Raw genomic sequence first — 16,802 nt, 5'->3', positions numbered from 1 at the left:
TTTTTATCATTTGGCGTGGGTTTGTCCCAAGGTGTTCTCCTATTGGGGTGATGTTGTAAAGATTATAAGCCTCATGGTTGGGCTGCCTCTGCACTGTACTCCTCAATTCTGTCTTCTTGGTCTTGTTGCTGATGTTAAGACCTCCTGTCGGCGATTTGTGGCCATTGCGTTGCTAGTGGCCAAGCGGAGGGTCTCTATGTGTTGGGAGAGTAGGCTGCCCCCCACTACCAAACTGTGGCTGCAAGACCTGACCTACTGTCGAGATCAATTGGTCTGTTATGCTGAGGAGCTGCCTGCACCATCCCGGCCCCGAGATATTTGGTCACCTCTCACTACGTATCTACTGTCTGTGTCCACTATCTAATCTCCTGTTCTTGTGGATAATGTGATGGACATGTTAATATGTTACTGTGCTGCACTTGACTCCCCCTTATCCCTGCCACTTTCCCTTGTGTTCCGACTGGAAGGCTCATATGTGATGGCTGGCATGCTCATGACCTGCTCTCAATGGATTTTTCATTATTGTGTAATGTATAGATACCTGCCTTTGCACTGTGTAATGTACTTCATAGTGATGTTTGTTTGATGTGAAATGATCAAAAAAATATATAAATAAAAAAAAAGCTTGACAAAGTGTTCCGGAGCAGTGGACGGCCCTTTGCAAAGATTGACTGGTAATCTTGTAGTAACTTACTGCTGTATTTGGGTGTTAAACTGGTACTAATGAGGTGAAATATTTCCCCTGACAGCGAAAACTTGAGTTAAAATGACAAAATAATGAAGTGATGCTAACTACAAAATGTGCCGCATAATTTACCTTTTCTTGCTGCAGAATTTAGTCAAACAGTTTGATTACTTATTACCAAAAAGTATACTTTGTAAGAACTTGTTTTATCTCAATCACTGCATCATTTTGCAGCAGCCTAGCTTAAAGCATGTAAATACTGTTTTAAAATAATGACTTACATATTCACAGTGCTTTCTGCAACAGGCTGGGACCTCATAGTACGATAAACAGGACCAATGGAATTATGTGGCAGGAGAAGACCAAATTATGCAGCATGGTGGACTAAATTCTGCGGGAAGCAAAGGTGAATTATGCTGCATATTTTGTGATGGCATTACTGCATTAGTTTGTAATGTTTACACTTGTTAATACTGTCCTGGCCTTTATTGCCCCTCATAAATACCACATTAACACCCACATATAGCAATAAGCAACAGAAAGGTGACCAATCAACCTTTAGAAAGGGCCTTCCACTGCGAGGTAACATTTTTTGTATTTTTTTTAACCAAATTGAGCTAGAAATACTTTTTTTTTTGTAATTGGCAAATAATGCAGCAGATGATGGATTATGTTGCACATGAGGGAAATCCATAACTATGTGCTGTGAGTGCAGGGTGAGCGTGAAAGTGAAGGGTGAGAATGAGGTGTGAGTTGTCTGAATGCAGGGTGCATTCCCAGACACTTGAAGTAAATCACATGAGTGCAGGGTGCGTAGTGTGCTCATTTGACTGCTGGGTGAGGTACAGGGGGATTCAGTGCAAGTGCAGAGTGATGTCTGAGTGCAGGGTGAGCAGGTGAATAGTGTAAGTGCATGGTGATTAGTGTGAGTGCATTATGATCGTTGTGAGTACTGGGTGAACGTGAAAGCGAAGGGCGGGAATGAGTTGTCTGAATGCAGGTTGCATTCCTAAACACTTGAAGTAACTCAGCATGTTATTGACGGTGGCTTAGGGTTTCAGATACAAGTTAAACTATTGCTACTATGGCATTATCAGGTATCGAGGGTGAAGCGAATAAATAATGTGCTGATCCTGCAACAAACTTCCAGTTTTATGATTAGGGTTGCCAGCTCATTATTTTGATGTCGGAGACGGTACAAAAATAAACAGTCACCTTGAGCCCTATTTTCAGCACTTATCTGTGTGTACTTCGAACAGCAAATATAAGTAGAACACACTTTTAACCGTGCACTATGGCTGCCTGAATGATCCATGACTGATAAATAAAGGAAGCAAAGATAGAGAAGGCACATTACAAATGAATTCCTACTTTTTTTTATTTATAACCCTATTTAGCGTCAAGACGAGGACTTTGCAGGCTCTTTAAAAGTACATTGCTGGCATTTTTTCTATTGACAGACCTAATTTATATTCCTTTTCATGAAATGTAAAATACAAATGTAAGGAATAGGCAGAATGGGGGCTCAGGAACCATAAAAAAAACTAAGCATCCGTAACCAGTTTACAAAAGGTATTCAAATGGTCTTTAAAGACTTGTGAAAAACTCGGGCGTTCTGGAGATAAGACTCCAGATACTGCCCAGCCGTGCCCACAGTAGCCCACTCCGGCCACACATAAATGAAGACAGCCTGGAAATGCAGCAAATAAAGATTGCGGCACTTCCAGGCCATCTTCATTTACATGTCCTTGCAGAGGCATTTGCGCCCCCCTGGGAACCCATACACGCCCCCCAAGGGGGAGCGCCCCACAGTATGAAGACCTGAGTCTTAGCGTAACCCCAATGTTGAAATTTCAACAGCTACAACTAATCATGAAGCCCTTGTGCTGCCTCCACCACTGTGGGTTTAATGCTCGTTTACAATTAGAACACTTAAAAAACTGATGACAACTGAGTGATGAAAGGAAAGTAAGATGTACAGTTGGGTATATACACAGTGTGAGAGTTGCAGAGGAACATATTCAATAGCGTTCTTACGTGTACTCTGAATGCCATGGTGTGCCCCACTTCACAAGGTTCCTTCCAATCCCAGGAGACTTTGCAGGACCGAGGGTCGAGATAGTTCCCCCGCACGTAGTCATAGATGGTGCGTTCCCCTCGGCGCTCCCGGTCCTCATTTTGGAGAAAGCTGACTACACGTGCGGCAAGCTCTAGCAGGAACTTAATGGCGAACAAGAAGGCTACCACAGATACAGTGACCCCACCTGAGACAAAGAAAAAGATGCATATTACCAGGGATATAGAAAACTCATTGGGGAACCAATGTTTCCATATACGACTACAGTGAACTACATGAGGCATACCTGACCATCTGACCAAGAGGGGCAAGAACTGTTGCAGGCAACATTTTGGTTTTCGAGTGCAATGTCTGAATCCCAGTCCCACAATGAGAACAGTAACTGTCAGTATATCAGATCGCAGAGTTTTCTACTAACACCCTCTAAATGCAACCAGTAAAGCCTCATTGTGCCAACAGAGAGCAGATCCAGATGTTTTCGTGGCTAACAGGGTGCTATAATAACAGTTAAAAGCAACAGCAAGCACTACCACTGAAACTCAGCAATACCCATTCTGAGCTTACCTAGCCCTCAGTAGAGGAAAACCTGACAGTTTTCAGGTTGGCATATTTCCTTTAAAGAAAAGCAGTAAGAGAATATGGTGTTCGCAGGAGAAGTATTTATAAGTGTTTAAACTGATCACACAAAAATATGTACCTGTTCAGTCACACACAGAACACACAGAACAACAGAGAATCAATGGTTAAATGGATTTAGTTTTAACAACTGCTACAAGAAATGAATTGTTCATGGTCATAAGCAGTCATAACATGGAAAGGGGATACATGAAGAGAAATACTTACTGCCGTAGTGATTTTTTTAAGACAGGTAGAATGAGTTTTAACAGAGAGCACGGATTTGTCTTTCTTCTTTAGAGCAATGAAACAAGGGTAACAATGTTTTCACCTTCATTTGAAACTCCACTAGAAATTAGTCCAGAATAAGGGAACATGGGGCTAAGCAGATGGTCCTAGTCTCTTGTTTTAATTCATTATCTACTTTTAACGCTGTGAAATACTCCCAAACTTACCCCAAACCAAGAATTGGAAAGGTATGACACTATCCTTAACAAGATTATTTTTTTTCTTGGCCTGGGTTTGGAGGGAGGAATAAGGGTAGCACAGGAAAATAATTCGACAAAAACAGATTAAGTCAGCAAGTCTAACAAAAATCATGACTTGGGTGGAGTGGGGAATCCACAATAAAAATCACAATAGGTTATGGAGGACAGAGAGGGTCAATCCCTTCAACACAGCAGATTATTGGAGACAGCGATCAACATCAAAGGCCTAAATACCTTTGAATGGGACAATCGTACTGACCTCACAAAATACCTTGATACCTATGAAAAGGATGCACATCGATATAGAACGTTCTACCATAGTGGTGGCGATCCACAAAGGCACTTTAATATCCTGGAAATCCCTCACTAATCTAAACCATTCTATACATGAGGAATGAGGAGATCCCCCAAGAAAATCACTATAGCTAAAGATGTTGACTGATGTCTGATCTTGACCATTCTATGTGTGTGGAAGTGTTGTCCAAACAGCATTACAATACTTTGGGAACAGGGACAATCCCCAAACTACAAAATCCTGTGATCCCCAAACAAGACCACAGTGCCTAAAATAAGCGTAAGGTCTTTCAACTTGACAATTCATGAGGTTTAGAGGGCATAAGAAAGAGGTTAGGTTTATGGACCATAGGGTGTGTCCCCTGAAAGACTTACAGCATCATTTCCATGTCTTCTATTACTTCAGCATCTCAGCATCCTGCATCCCCAGCATCAGGACCACTTCTTGGCTGGGCCACGTTGAAGGAGAAAAAGACTGCTGGAAGAGACAGGTGGCCCGAATGGTCCCTGTGACCAACCTTCACCCCGTTGTGGTCCAACCAAGTTATGAGCTGTAGCTGCACTAGCCACTTGGCTATGAACTGATTAACAGATTACAATGATTTATGGCAATGTTACCTAAACAATTTACTTACCTTTGAAAAATCATATCTTTGGTTTCCCTTGATAGATTTTTATCATTTTGGTGTCTATTTTACGATAATAATACACTCTCGTGGTATAAATTGTTGTTGGTTTTTTGTGTTAGGTTCCTGCGTCAGTCAGTCAGTCATATATCTTTATTTAGTTCAAAGGAACCAAAAAAGTAAACAAGATAAATATTAAGAAACCCAATATAAAATACCGGTCACAGTGCAAATGCGTAAAATAAAATTAAATACATTTTCCAGCATTTCGTTACAATAAGATACCAGTGAAAAAGACAAACCTAAGAAAACTAAAACCTCTAAATAGTCCATGAAAAGTCACATAAAGGGTCCGCCAAGTTATTCGGGGCGTAAGTCCGGCAAAGATTCAGACCAATTATCAATCTGTTTCACTTGAGGCTACGTAAAACCATAATAGCAAAAAATATATCACTTGAGCAAAACGCATTATAATGAGCTACACACACAAAACCTATAAAAAGATACACGATAAAGTTAAAAAGGGTCCATAATTAAAGTGCAATATAAAGTTCATAGTATTAAAAATGCTGCAATTATGTTGAGACAATTCTATTTCTGAGAAATTCTGATTTTCAAAGCCCCACAGATAAAACTAGTGATAGCAAAACACTGTTTTGATTCTAATCGTAAAAGACAGGATAAGCTGGTGTTAGAACTTCTAATCTCAAAAGACTGCAAAATGGGTAGTAAAAAAGACCATCTGGGATGGCAATAAAACCTGCAGAAAAACATAAAATGAGCAAGAGATTGTTTTGCGGTGCCATCAAAGGTGTAAACTGTGAAACCATGAACCCAGTTGGGGCTGAGCTACCAAAAAGTGGACTGTGCCTAATCTGAAATGGGTAAGGTAGAACCTATGTTCTATATTAGTAACCCAAAGGAGATAGCGTTCAACCCCGGCTTCTTGTTAACCTAGTAGCGCAAAATTGAGACTGAAGAATGTTGGTTGCAAAATCTCATCTGCGTTCTATGTTGGTATATGTTTCCTACTTATTAACCGTGTTTGCACTTCTACATGCTTTACATGTGTTCCTTTGATTATGTCTCACTGCACGCCACAGCTATCTGTAGGAAGCTAGCTCTGTATATACTATACCAAAGTGAGGTATAGTGTGCACAGAGTCCAGTGGAACCCCAAAGGTAGGCAGAGGTAAAGTTAGAAAGCACCTCACTCTCTATTTGTGGTAGTGTGGTTGAGCAGTAAGGCAGTATCAGAGGACAGTGTTAAGCATTTGTTGTACACACTCAGTCAGCAAATGAATTCACACAATCAAAGACTGAACTTCAGATCAATTGTTTTTGTATGAAAATATTCTTTAAGTTATTTTTTTTTTTTAGAATTAAGCAAGCCTGGCACAGGTAGCAATAAATACTTTACAGTAGTAATGCAGTTTATAAACAGTGTGAATTGAAATTGTATATGCACTTTGTTTTGACTTTCAGTATGGCTTCAGAGAAATGCAATACTTTGTAAATACAGTACATAGACTTGAATGGGCTTTTCAGTAAAATTACAGGCAAGTTACTTTTGAGATTACTTTTCTTACTCAGAGTAGTATACCTGATGCTACTTTGGGACATTTCCTGTAAACAGGTAAGTAAAATCGTTTTTGCTAGTTAGTTAAATTTTGAAGAATTTCTTTAGGTTTTCAAACTCCACACTTAAACAAGCATTGGCATAGCCCATAGGTCTCGCTTTTGGGACCTTATAAGTATTTAGTTATGCAGCACAATATCCTAGGTGCCACAACATCAACTGTTGCATGGCTAAACACCAATAAGGTCCCAAAGGCGAGACCCATTGGCTATGTCAATGATTGTTTCTCTTTTTCTTTGCTGAGCATCCATTCTGCTCCCGAGAAAAGAGGTAATCTAAATCAGGCCTCATCCTTCAAAGCGTTTATCAATAACAAAGATGTTATTGGACACTGCAGCGAGCCACGTGAGGCCCAAACAGTAATCCGGGTGCAGCCAGCAGAGAGCGCCGCAGAGTCAAAAAGTCGTTAATATGGATCCTCGTGTCAGGAGGGCAGTACTTTCCATTCTCCCCAAACAGCACGATAAAAAACTATCGGCCTCATTAATCAGTGGCTGATTTTAAAATAATATTTTAACTCCTGTGTTTTTGTCTGTGCTGCTGAAACGCATCTGTAGTCGCGGCTCTGTGGTGGCAGGTTTGCCGAGGGTGTTATTTCAGTGATGGCCCCTCTTCCCAAGGCAGTTTTCACACAGCGGTCTCACCTCTTTGTGACCCGGACGTGGACTCGGCGCAGAATGGAACGACCCATCTTTCTCTCTCGCAAGGTACATTCTTAAAGTAGATTTTGTTGTTTTCAAAATGCATATTTTTGTGATGGCTCAGTGACCCCTCAAGGTCAATGGTACTTTATTTTGACGCAGATGGTGTGAGAGTCTGGTTCGAGTGTGAGAAAAACATAACTTGTTAGAGGTGTTCTGAGAGGTTGTATTGGCAACTCTGGAACCAGGCGAACGGGGGCACTGGTACACCTGTGTTTCCAAATTGTGTGATCGTAAGAAAAGTTCTTTTCCTCGGATTGATTCAGCCTATTGTCTGCCTAAATTGGGTGCAACTACAAATAGCCGGGGTTAGGAATGCAGAAAATATTACACATACCAGCCAGTCTACTTCTGCCATAAAACCTTTCAGAGTTAAAAACAGCCAGTTCTCAGCCCAGCATCCGTCCACAGTAGGCCTATCATGTTAGGCTTTTGGTTTTAATCTCTTCCTTCTTAAGTAAAAGTTTGCTGCTCCCCAGGAAGGCCTGCCCCAGCTGTTCCGCCCGGAGTGATGCTCCCTTAGCAATGACTTTGTCAGTGGTAGTAAAGAACTTTAGGACACGCTATCTCAGAGTTCCATTACTACAAAAATTCACTTAACTCGGCATCCTGTAACTCCCTCCTATGCAAGTGCTCTAACCGGGAAAGGGCAATACAAGCAGCATACAAAAAAAAAAAAAAAGGCGGCTAGCTACGGGTGATTTGTAACCAGCAACACACGGAATCAGCATCCCGCGAGTGGTGCACGTGAGAGCGAGCACCAGGCCATATGTTTTCAATTATCGCGCCCGTGTCTGGGCACGATAATTCAAAACATATGGTGCCGTGCGGGTAACCACAAGCAATAGGCCACACATGCACAAGTGTGTATGTGGTGAGCTTTTTGAAGCCCTCACAATAAGTCTCGCAGAGCCTAAAAAGAAAAACAACCAATGTTATCCTATTGAGGAAAATAGCATTATCGCTTTTGAAGTAACTATTCGCTAGTGGGAGTTAAGGTCCTGGGGGTAGACTCAGGGGTCCCCCAAGGTCAAGGATATGCTCTCGTTACACCCTCAGGGGCACTAGGGCGGACGTGTGCAGAATGCAGAGGCCCAATGTTATTTAGTGGGGGATAGGGGGCCTCCGGTTGGTGGCTGCTGTTAAGCAGGTCATTTGGTTGAGTGAGCAAAGCTCCTGCACCTTAGCTCAGGGCAAATGAGGAAGCAAAGAAGCACCAAAGGTGCACCCTCAGCAGCACTAGGGCGGCCAGGAGCAGGGTGCGGTTTCGACATCTGGCGCCCTGTTTTCAATGGGGAACCTCCGGCTTGCAAAGGCACTGCAAGCTTGGGGACGAAGGTCTCCTGGGTGCGACCACCACTTTGAGAGGCAAGTTGAGAAGTTAGGGGTTGGTTAGGCACCGTCCGCTTGGCCACCCAAGGCCATGGGGCATCGGATGCAGGGGTGCCTTTTGGGGTCGGATCTTCCTACCAGCTCCGGGTCGCGGTTGGGGGGGGGGGGGGGGGACCTTCTGGATTTAGGCTGCAGGCGTCGGCTGGAGGCAGATCAGGGGTTCGCCAGATCTTGGGTCAGGATCGCCGGGGTGACCATCTCGTGGTGTTTGCCCACTTGAGCTTGGGCCGTGGACGGCCGGTGCAGAGTGGGGCGGATGTGCGGTGTCCGGCCGGAGTAGGGATTGCAGATGAACAAATCCAGTGTTCACGGGGGGGGGTTGATGGCAGGCAGGTCCTCCGGGGTTCACGAGGTTGCTGGCTGCAGGACACACAGCGATTTCGCAGGAGCAGGTTCGAGGTGGAGACAGGCCGTTAGGGCTGGGGCCAAGTCAGTGGGCCTCTTCGTCTTGTTAGCTGTTGCAGGCTGTTCGGTCCTTCTTCTTCTTGTAGTTTCTTCTTGTCTGAGGAAGCAAGGTCCAGGGATGCCCCTAAATACTAGATTTAGGGGCTTTACAGGTAGGTAAAAGGCAGGGGCCAATGGGTCCCTTCCCTGGGGGTGGGTACACCCCCTATGCCACCCTCCAGTGGGAGGGGGGGCATGAGCCTGTCCCTGGTTGGCCGAGTCCCCCCATCTGCAAGATGGCAGGGACTGAGAGTTGTGCTTCACCTCGCCTCCCCCACCGGAGGGCTGGAGTTGGCAGAGGTGGGCACACCTCTCTCCCTCACTTGTTTTTCCCATCCAAAGTGGGGGTCAGAACCAGTGGGGACCAGTTGCTGAAAACAACAAGTGGCCTTTGAAGCTTCCGCTTCGCGAACCCTGCCCATTCTGGGTAAGGAGGCTTGGCACCTCGTCCCAGGATGTGGGTTTAATGTGCCGAGAAGTTTGATACCAACATACATATTACATCACTCATGACATGGTCAGTGACATCACTCATGACATCACTGATGACATCTCAAATGACATCACTGATGACATCATCCAGTGAATGTGTGTTTTTCTGAAAATTAAATATGTTTTATATATGTATATCTCAAGGTCGATGGAAGAATAAATGAGTATATAAGTGTTTAAATGGATGATTTGTTTTTGAAAAATTGATTGTGTAACTGACTGATTAAGTGTATCATAGTGAATACATGGCTTAGTGAGTAATGTTTAAATATGTAAATATCTGTATCAGTCTCTCACTTTGTGTATAAGTGGCTGCATGGGTTAGTGAGTAGCTACATGGGTGTCTATATAGGTTATTAGTTGGTTTTTTGAGTATCAGTCTGAGTGTCTGCATGGTTCGGTGGGGGTATTACGTAGTGTATAGTTGCATGAATGAGTGACTCACTGTTTGTATGTGTTGAAGACAGCATGTGTGCAGGACTGTATGGGTGGATGAGTGTGTGTATGGGTGTGTTAGTGAGTGAATGACTGTCTCAATAGTGTCTTTATGAGTAACTACATATGTTTTAAACCAGTATATGTGACTATTGGTGTATATAAGTGAGTATATGTGAGAGTGAGAGATTGAAAGAGTTCTTCTATGAATAAGTATGTGTTTCAATAAGTGATTGTTTAAAAGACTAAGTATGTGTAAGTTTCCGTAGAAGTAAGTGTGATGGTGTGTGTATAACTGTATATGCAAGTAAATGTATGTTTGATTCTTTATTAGCATGAGTGACTATGTGTGTGAGTAACTCTATGGATGAGTGGCATTGTGTAACAGGATGTATAGGTGTATGAGTACATATGATGAGTGAGTACATGTATGAGTGACTGTATAGGACTGTTGGTGAATGAGTGGATGTGTATGTGGATCTTAGAATTACTGAAGAGGTTGTTGTAACTGGTATTGGTATGTCCATTGTTTTGAAAATTGTAGTCTCTATTTTTGAATGTGTGTATCAAAGGTTATATTAGGGTGAGAGGAGGTCTGCCACTCTATCACAAGGATGATGTCATCAGTGATGTCATCAGTGATGTCATTTGAGATGTCATGAGTGATGTCATGAGTGATGTCACTGACCATGTCATGAGTGATGTAATATGTGACGTCATCAGCAGTGCATTGCGGGCGTGCGAGTTATAGTTAGCTGAACTAACTATAACGGGGGAATTTCAATGGTTTTGTACAAGTGAAAAGTCCAGCTAACTATAACACCCCTGAAACCTATGGTTTTTTCAGTGAATTTCTGAGGTTTTTTAAATGCTAATTCCTAACTATAACGTGCCTGAAACCTATGTTTTGTACTGTGAATTTCAAAGGTTTTTTAAATGCTAATTTCTAACTATGCCTACAGAGATGGGACATGTGAGGAAAGAAGAAAAGATGCACAGAAAGAAAAAAAAGAAGTGCAGAAAGAAGCAACAGAAGTCCTCAAAGACGAAGAAAAGTGCAGGAAGAAGGATAACATGCAGAAAGAACAAAAAGAAGAGCAGAAAAAAGCCTTGTTGCAAAATCATCCTGTACCCTCAACTTTTTCAGACGGATACTGGTGGTAACGGAGTCTGACTAACCAGTCCTAGAGCCAGTGCTATGTTAAAAGACACTTAGAATACAGTGAAAACACCTACATACACTAGGGAACATTATGCGTTGGGGTCCCCCTGTGATTAGCATGACCTCCTCTGTAAGCCCCTAGTATATAATAGGGCAGGGGGATTAAAACTACCTCTTAAAACAGGCCACAGGGCGTTTTTGCACACGTTAACTCAGGCCCCGTCCCCTCCCTTCACCACTGTGTAAACACGCCCTGTGTCCGTTATTAGTTGGGAGATTAAGTTCATTTGAATCCTGAGGGTCCCTAGGGTCCAACTAGCCCACTAGGTACCTCCAGTAAGTGCCACAGGGCTGCATTGCAGAGAGGTGTAAAAAGTGGCACGGCCTGGACCACCTCTCTGCAATGCAGCTCAGTGGCGCTTACTGGAAGCACTTGGTGGGCTAGTTAGTCCCCAGGGGCCCTCAGTATTGAAGGGAAATTATATCCCCAATTTAAAACGTGCCATAGTGCGTGTTTGCACACGTCACCTCAGGCCCCGTCCCCTCCCTTCACCACTGTGTAAATGCGCCCTGTGGCTGTTCTAAGTTGAGAGATTAAGTCCCCTTGAATCCTAAGGGTCCCTAGGGTCACTAGACCACTAGGTACCTCCAGTAAGCGCCACAGAGCTGCGTTTCAGAGAGGTGTAAAAAGGGGCTTGGCCTCAGAACACCTGTCTGCAGGGCAGCTCCCTGGCGCATACTGGAGATGTCTGTTGGGCTAGTTGGCCCTCAGGGACCCTCAGTATTGAAGAGGAATTAATTCCTCAACTTACAACTCGCCAGGGGGCGCGTTTGCAGAGTGCTGCAAGGAGGGGGCGTGGCCTCCGGTCATCCATGCCACTCTTTTATTTATTTTAATTTTTTAAGAAGGGGGGCTGTGTGGTTCCCCTTCTTATTCTAATTTATTGGCCCTGATGACCCCATCCCCCAGGGCCTGTCTCCTAATTATTTTTTTTACCCCAATCCCCAGGGCCGGCCACTGTTTTTTATTATTTTTAAAAATATATATATTTATAGACACACCTAGGACATGCTGGACAAACCGTACGTACCTATCACCATGACGATTTGCGTGATATTCATTAAAAGGTGACTATGCATACAATGAATCCACGTGGAATGTATTTACACCACTAGTGAAGCTCTGACATGTCTGATGCCCTACCGTGCCTAATCCCGGTAGACACCCTTGTCGTTTATTTATACAAACATGGGTAGCTATTGACGGGCACATTTAATACACATGCACACCAAGCCATTCAAAGGGGATTCGACGAAAATTCGACCAAAACTATGCAAGAAACCACCCTCACGGTTAATAAAACACACATCCACTGCCGGATGTGTAATACTTTTTATTTTACTCTCTGGAAAGGGGACGAACATCACTTGAGAGTCACAGCGCGCTCCTGGCAGAGCCCAATGCTGTGTTACACCCACCATTGCCTGCTGAGTGCCACACACCTCTGTGTTGTATTCCACTAGCTGGCAGACATCTTGGGTTGGGGGCGAGGAGCAGGCTTACAGCGCTTACTGCGCATGCGCCAGATGGGAACGGGCATTTAACGCTCCTCCCCTAGCGCAGCGGGATCGCGCAGCGGGCGTGTCCTCGCGTGGCCGGAGTCGTGCCAGAGTCCTGCCCGTCTGCGCCCGTCTGCGCCCGTCCGCGCTAAGGACGCGCTGGACGTCGCGGTACTCTGTGGAAGGTCCATTGCTCCATCCTTGGGTCGGTCATGCTAACGTACACGCGGGATCACCTGTTTGCCATCGGTAAGGTAAGCCGCTGTTGCACCCTTCCACCGGTACACCCATTGCGTGGCCCATATCATTGCCCCTGCAATGAGTGGACCCTCGACTGTCCGCGTCCTCTCCCAGGGTTTATTTCCTCGGACACCCGCCGTACCACAGGCGCTCCTACCACTCTGAAGATCTTGAATTTAAACGTCAGGTCGGCGTTGAAACACTATCAGCAGATTTGTGACCTCATTGAGGAGGAAGCTCCAGACGTATTTGCCATGACGGAAACATGGCTACAGGACGCTGATACCGCTATTACTAATCTAGCTTGCCCACCCGGCTATTCTATGTACACTCTGAATAGGCTGTCTAGGGGTGGAGGTATCGCGTTAGTGGTAAAATCTATCTACCCGTGCGTCTGGGGTGCCCTAAACATCTCTGGGTGTGAAAGTGCCATGTTCAAGGTCTCTGTCAGCCCCGAGTTTACCCTGTCCGGGATGGTCGTTTATCGCCCACCCGGCAGTGATGTAGTGTTTAGAAGTGCTTTCCCCGACACTGTTGGCCCTTTGGTTGCCGACTGTGCCAACTTTTCCATCTTGGGTGACCTAAACCTACATTTTGATACTCTCTCTGGCCTGACAGTGCGTTCCATCTCTGCTGACCTGGAGGCCTTTCAACTTCCCCAGGTGGTGTCCCAGCCTACTCATCTGGGGGGGCATATTTTGGATCCCCTGTTTTCTAATCTGGTGGGGATTCAAATTAAGTCTGTCTCTCCGGTGGAATGGACGGACCACTTCTTGGTGTCCGTCCTTTGCCCGGTCTCGGCCACTCCTTTCATCTCTTCGGCCAGAAGGGTTCTGAAGAGGGCATGGAAAAAGCTTCGGTTAGAGGACTTACATCGTCTTCTATTAGAGGAGCCGCTGGGCCCTTTGACGGATGTGGAAAGGGGGTATGACCTCTTCTGTTCTTGGATAACTAGGGCCTTGGACTCTCTGGTACCTATTGTGTCAACTAAAATCAACTCCAGAGAGTCGAGTCCCTGGTACGATGGCACTCTCCGGGCCCTAAAGGGAGCCTGTAGACGAGCAGAGAGGGCTTGGAGGAAAACCTATGGGGCTGAGCTAAAAGCTGCATATGCCAAGTCCGTTAAGCTCTACCATCGAGCTATCTGCCGAGCCCGTGCGGCTTTTTATGCCACCGAATTCCGGAACAGTCCGAATCCGTCAAAAGCTATCTTTAAGGCCGTAAAAGATCTCACAGCAAAGCGGACTACCTCTATGACCGTAAGCTCCCTTTCCCATTGTGAATCCCTTGCATCTTACTTCTTGGGGAAGGTCCAAGCTATATATAGGACATTCCCTAGCATAGGGTCCACTAAGGAAAGTTCAATTGGGGTTCATCACCAGACTACCTTGCTTGTTTTTCCCCCCCTTACCTTGGATGGTTTTGATAAACTTGCGTTGCAAGTCAAATCTGGGTCCCCATCTGATCCAGTAAGGCCTACTCTCTTCCGAGATCAAGCCTTCATGGGGCGTACAGCCGTATGCTCCTTGGTCAACCTTTCCTTGGAAACGGGAACTGTTCCATCTAAGTGGAAACAAGCTGTGGTATCCCCGATTATTAAAAAGCCCACCCTGGACCCTTCTAAGCCTGAAAGTTATCGCCCCATTTCGTTGTTGCCCTGGCCAGCCAAGATTACGGAGGCCCATGTTAATCTGGCCCTGTCTGAACATTTGACTCGGACCAATGCCCTCGACCCCTCACAAAACGGATTCCGTGCTGGGCACAGTACGGAAACTGCGTTACTTGTGATGGTGGAACATCTCCGGGCAATGTTGGATGCTGGTCAAACGGCGGCGCTTATTCTGTTAGATCTTAGCGCCGCCTTTGATACGGTAGATCACAGCATCCTCCTGCGTCGGCTCGTGGAGACTGGCATTGGCGGTCGGGTGTTGCAATGGTTCCGCTCCTTTTTAGACGACCGTTCCTTCTGTGTTGCCATCCCTCCCTTCAAGTCCAACTACCAACCACTGGCCATGGGGGTTCCGCAAGGGTCCTCTTTGAGTCCCACGTTGTTCAATCTTTACGTGAGACCGCTGGCAGATGTCGCTAGGCAGTGGGGCCTTACCTTAGTCTCATATGCTGACAACACTCAGCTGGCGGTTACTCTCAGCGGGGATGCGGAGATTGAGGCCCCCAGGTTTCAGTCCGGACTGAAGGCGGTGGCTAGCTGGCTGACAGGCAACTGCCTTCAGCTTAACGCCAGTAAAACAGAGGTGATGGTCGTCGGGAAGGGAGTGGAGCTGTGGGGCGACCACTGGTGGCCGTCAGAGTTGGGACCTACTCCGATCCCGGTATCGGAAGTGAAAAATCTGGGGGTATGGATGGATGCGGGCCTCTCTTTTGTTGGCCACACTAAAAAAACCGCGGCCTGTTGTTTCGGTCTTCTGAGGGGTTTGAGACCTGTTCTCAAGTTCTTTGATGCCCCGACCAGGCAACTGGTAATCCAGGCTACCATCATCTCTCGCCTGGATTACGCCAGTTCTCTCCTGGCTGGGGCTAATCAGTCTGAACTAACCCGTCTACAACGGGTTCAGAATGCTGCGGCAAGGGCGATCGTGGGCCTGCCCAGATTCTGCTCGGTGACTGGTGTTCTTCGCTCCCTACACTGGCTTCCGGTCAGGAAGCGCATCCTCTTCAAGGTACTGTGTCTTGCTTTTAAAATCTTGCGAGGTACAGGTCCGGAGATCTTGTCGAGCTGTCTGTCGTTCTATGTTCCTGCCCGCAGCCTTCGCTCTCAGGGTCAGGCCCTTGCGGTGGTTCCCAGATTCAGGCTTAGCAGAATGGGAGGCCGCTCGTTCAGGGTTATGGCTGCGTCAGCATGGAACTCCCTGCCTGTTGAGATTCGCATGTTGGAGGACCTTTTGACCTTTCGGAGGGCTATAAAAACCTTCTTGTTTTAGCCCTCTTTTAGTATCTGTTTTTAGCCTGTGGTTATGTTACGTGCTTCCTTGTCTCTGCGCCAGGACGCTCCTTGGCTGGAGTATCTGTGCGCACAATAAATAACCGTAACATAACATAACATAACATGACACTCTCTAGCCCATGTGCACTGTAACACCACCCCGTGAATATGTCATGCCACACTTGCCTTCGCACGGGTTATATTGCCCCATCTAACGTGCCTTCCTCGATGCCTATGTTATAACGCACAGTGCTATGCCATACATATTACAATCTGGGATCCATATCTTTGTCACAGTGCATATGCAACGTTACACTCCGCAGCACATATTTTATATTACAACTTTAGAGACTAGTTAGGTTACACAACACTGCCCTGTGCATATTACACTCCAAGGCGCATATCGCATAGCACGCGCTAGTGCCTGTGCTATCTCGCGCTCTCCAATGAATCTGTCATTGCGCACAATGTATTGCATATTATATTTCACGCCCGGTTCATCTTATATCACACTTTTTGGTGCATAGTTTATACCATACACTATATCTAGTTTTCATTTTCAATCGTGCTCTCAGGACTATGTTCTATATATCACTGTGTTCACCTACCCTTTTCACGGGCATTACATTTTGCGATAGGGGGTGGAGGGTCAGGGGGTGTTTCTGCCAAGTGAGCCCGGAGTCACAGTCACAAACGTCCTCTTCTTCCTGAATAAAAGTGAGATTATGCTGCATACTTGTTCATATTTTAAGTAGTTCGCACAGACACACGTTTTAAAAACAATAAAGTTCCTAATACCTGCCTTCTCTGAACAGTTAGCTTGCTGCCCCATCCCCCTCCTCCCTATCCTCTGTTGTGTGAATCCATGGACTAGCCTCCTCCCTCCTGCCATGCATGGTCTGATGTGCTGCCACTGCCCTCAATTTAGTATGATGTACCAGTCCAATCCTCCTACCCTCCATTGCCCAATTCTATGTCCCATCATTGACCTCCTGCTTAAACTCTGTGCTT

At 45.5% G+C, this 16,802-nt stretch overlaps 1 protein-coding gene across 9 annotated transcripts in view; it reads right to left on the bottom strand.

Moving 5' to 3' along the window:
* AREL1 (apoptosis resistant E3 ubiquitin protein ligase 1) overlaps positions 1-16,802 on the bottom strand; it is a 632,176-nt gene that overhangs the window by 520,533 nt on the left and 94,841 nt on the right. For all 9 annotated transcript variants that reach the window (XM_085626755.1, XM_085626750.1, XM_085626754.1 and 6 more), the window contains one exon: positions 2,723-2,949. In XM_085626755.1, the coding sequence (XP_085482881.1) occupies positions 2,723-2,740 (18 nt within the window). In that variant the 5' untranslated portion in view covers positions 2,741-2,949. The remainder of the gene's footprint in view (positions 1-2,722; positions 2,950-16,802) is intronic.

Source organism: Triturus cristatus, chromosome 9 (genome assembly GCF_964204655.1).
Source record: "Triturus cristatus chromosome 9, aTriCri1.1, whole genome shotgun sequence".
In the NCBI taxonomy this organism is placed as follows: Eukaryota; Metazoa; Chordata; class Amphibia; order Caudata; family Salamandridae; genus Triturus; species Triturus cristatus.
Note: the sequence above shows the minus strand (reverse complement) of the source record. Positions and strands in the feature narration are given on the sequence as shown.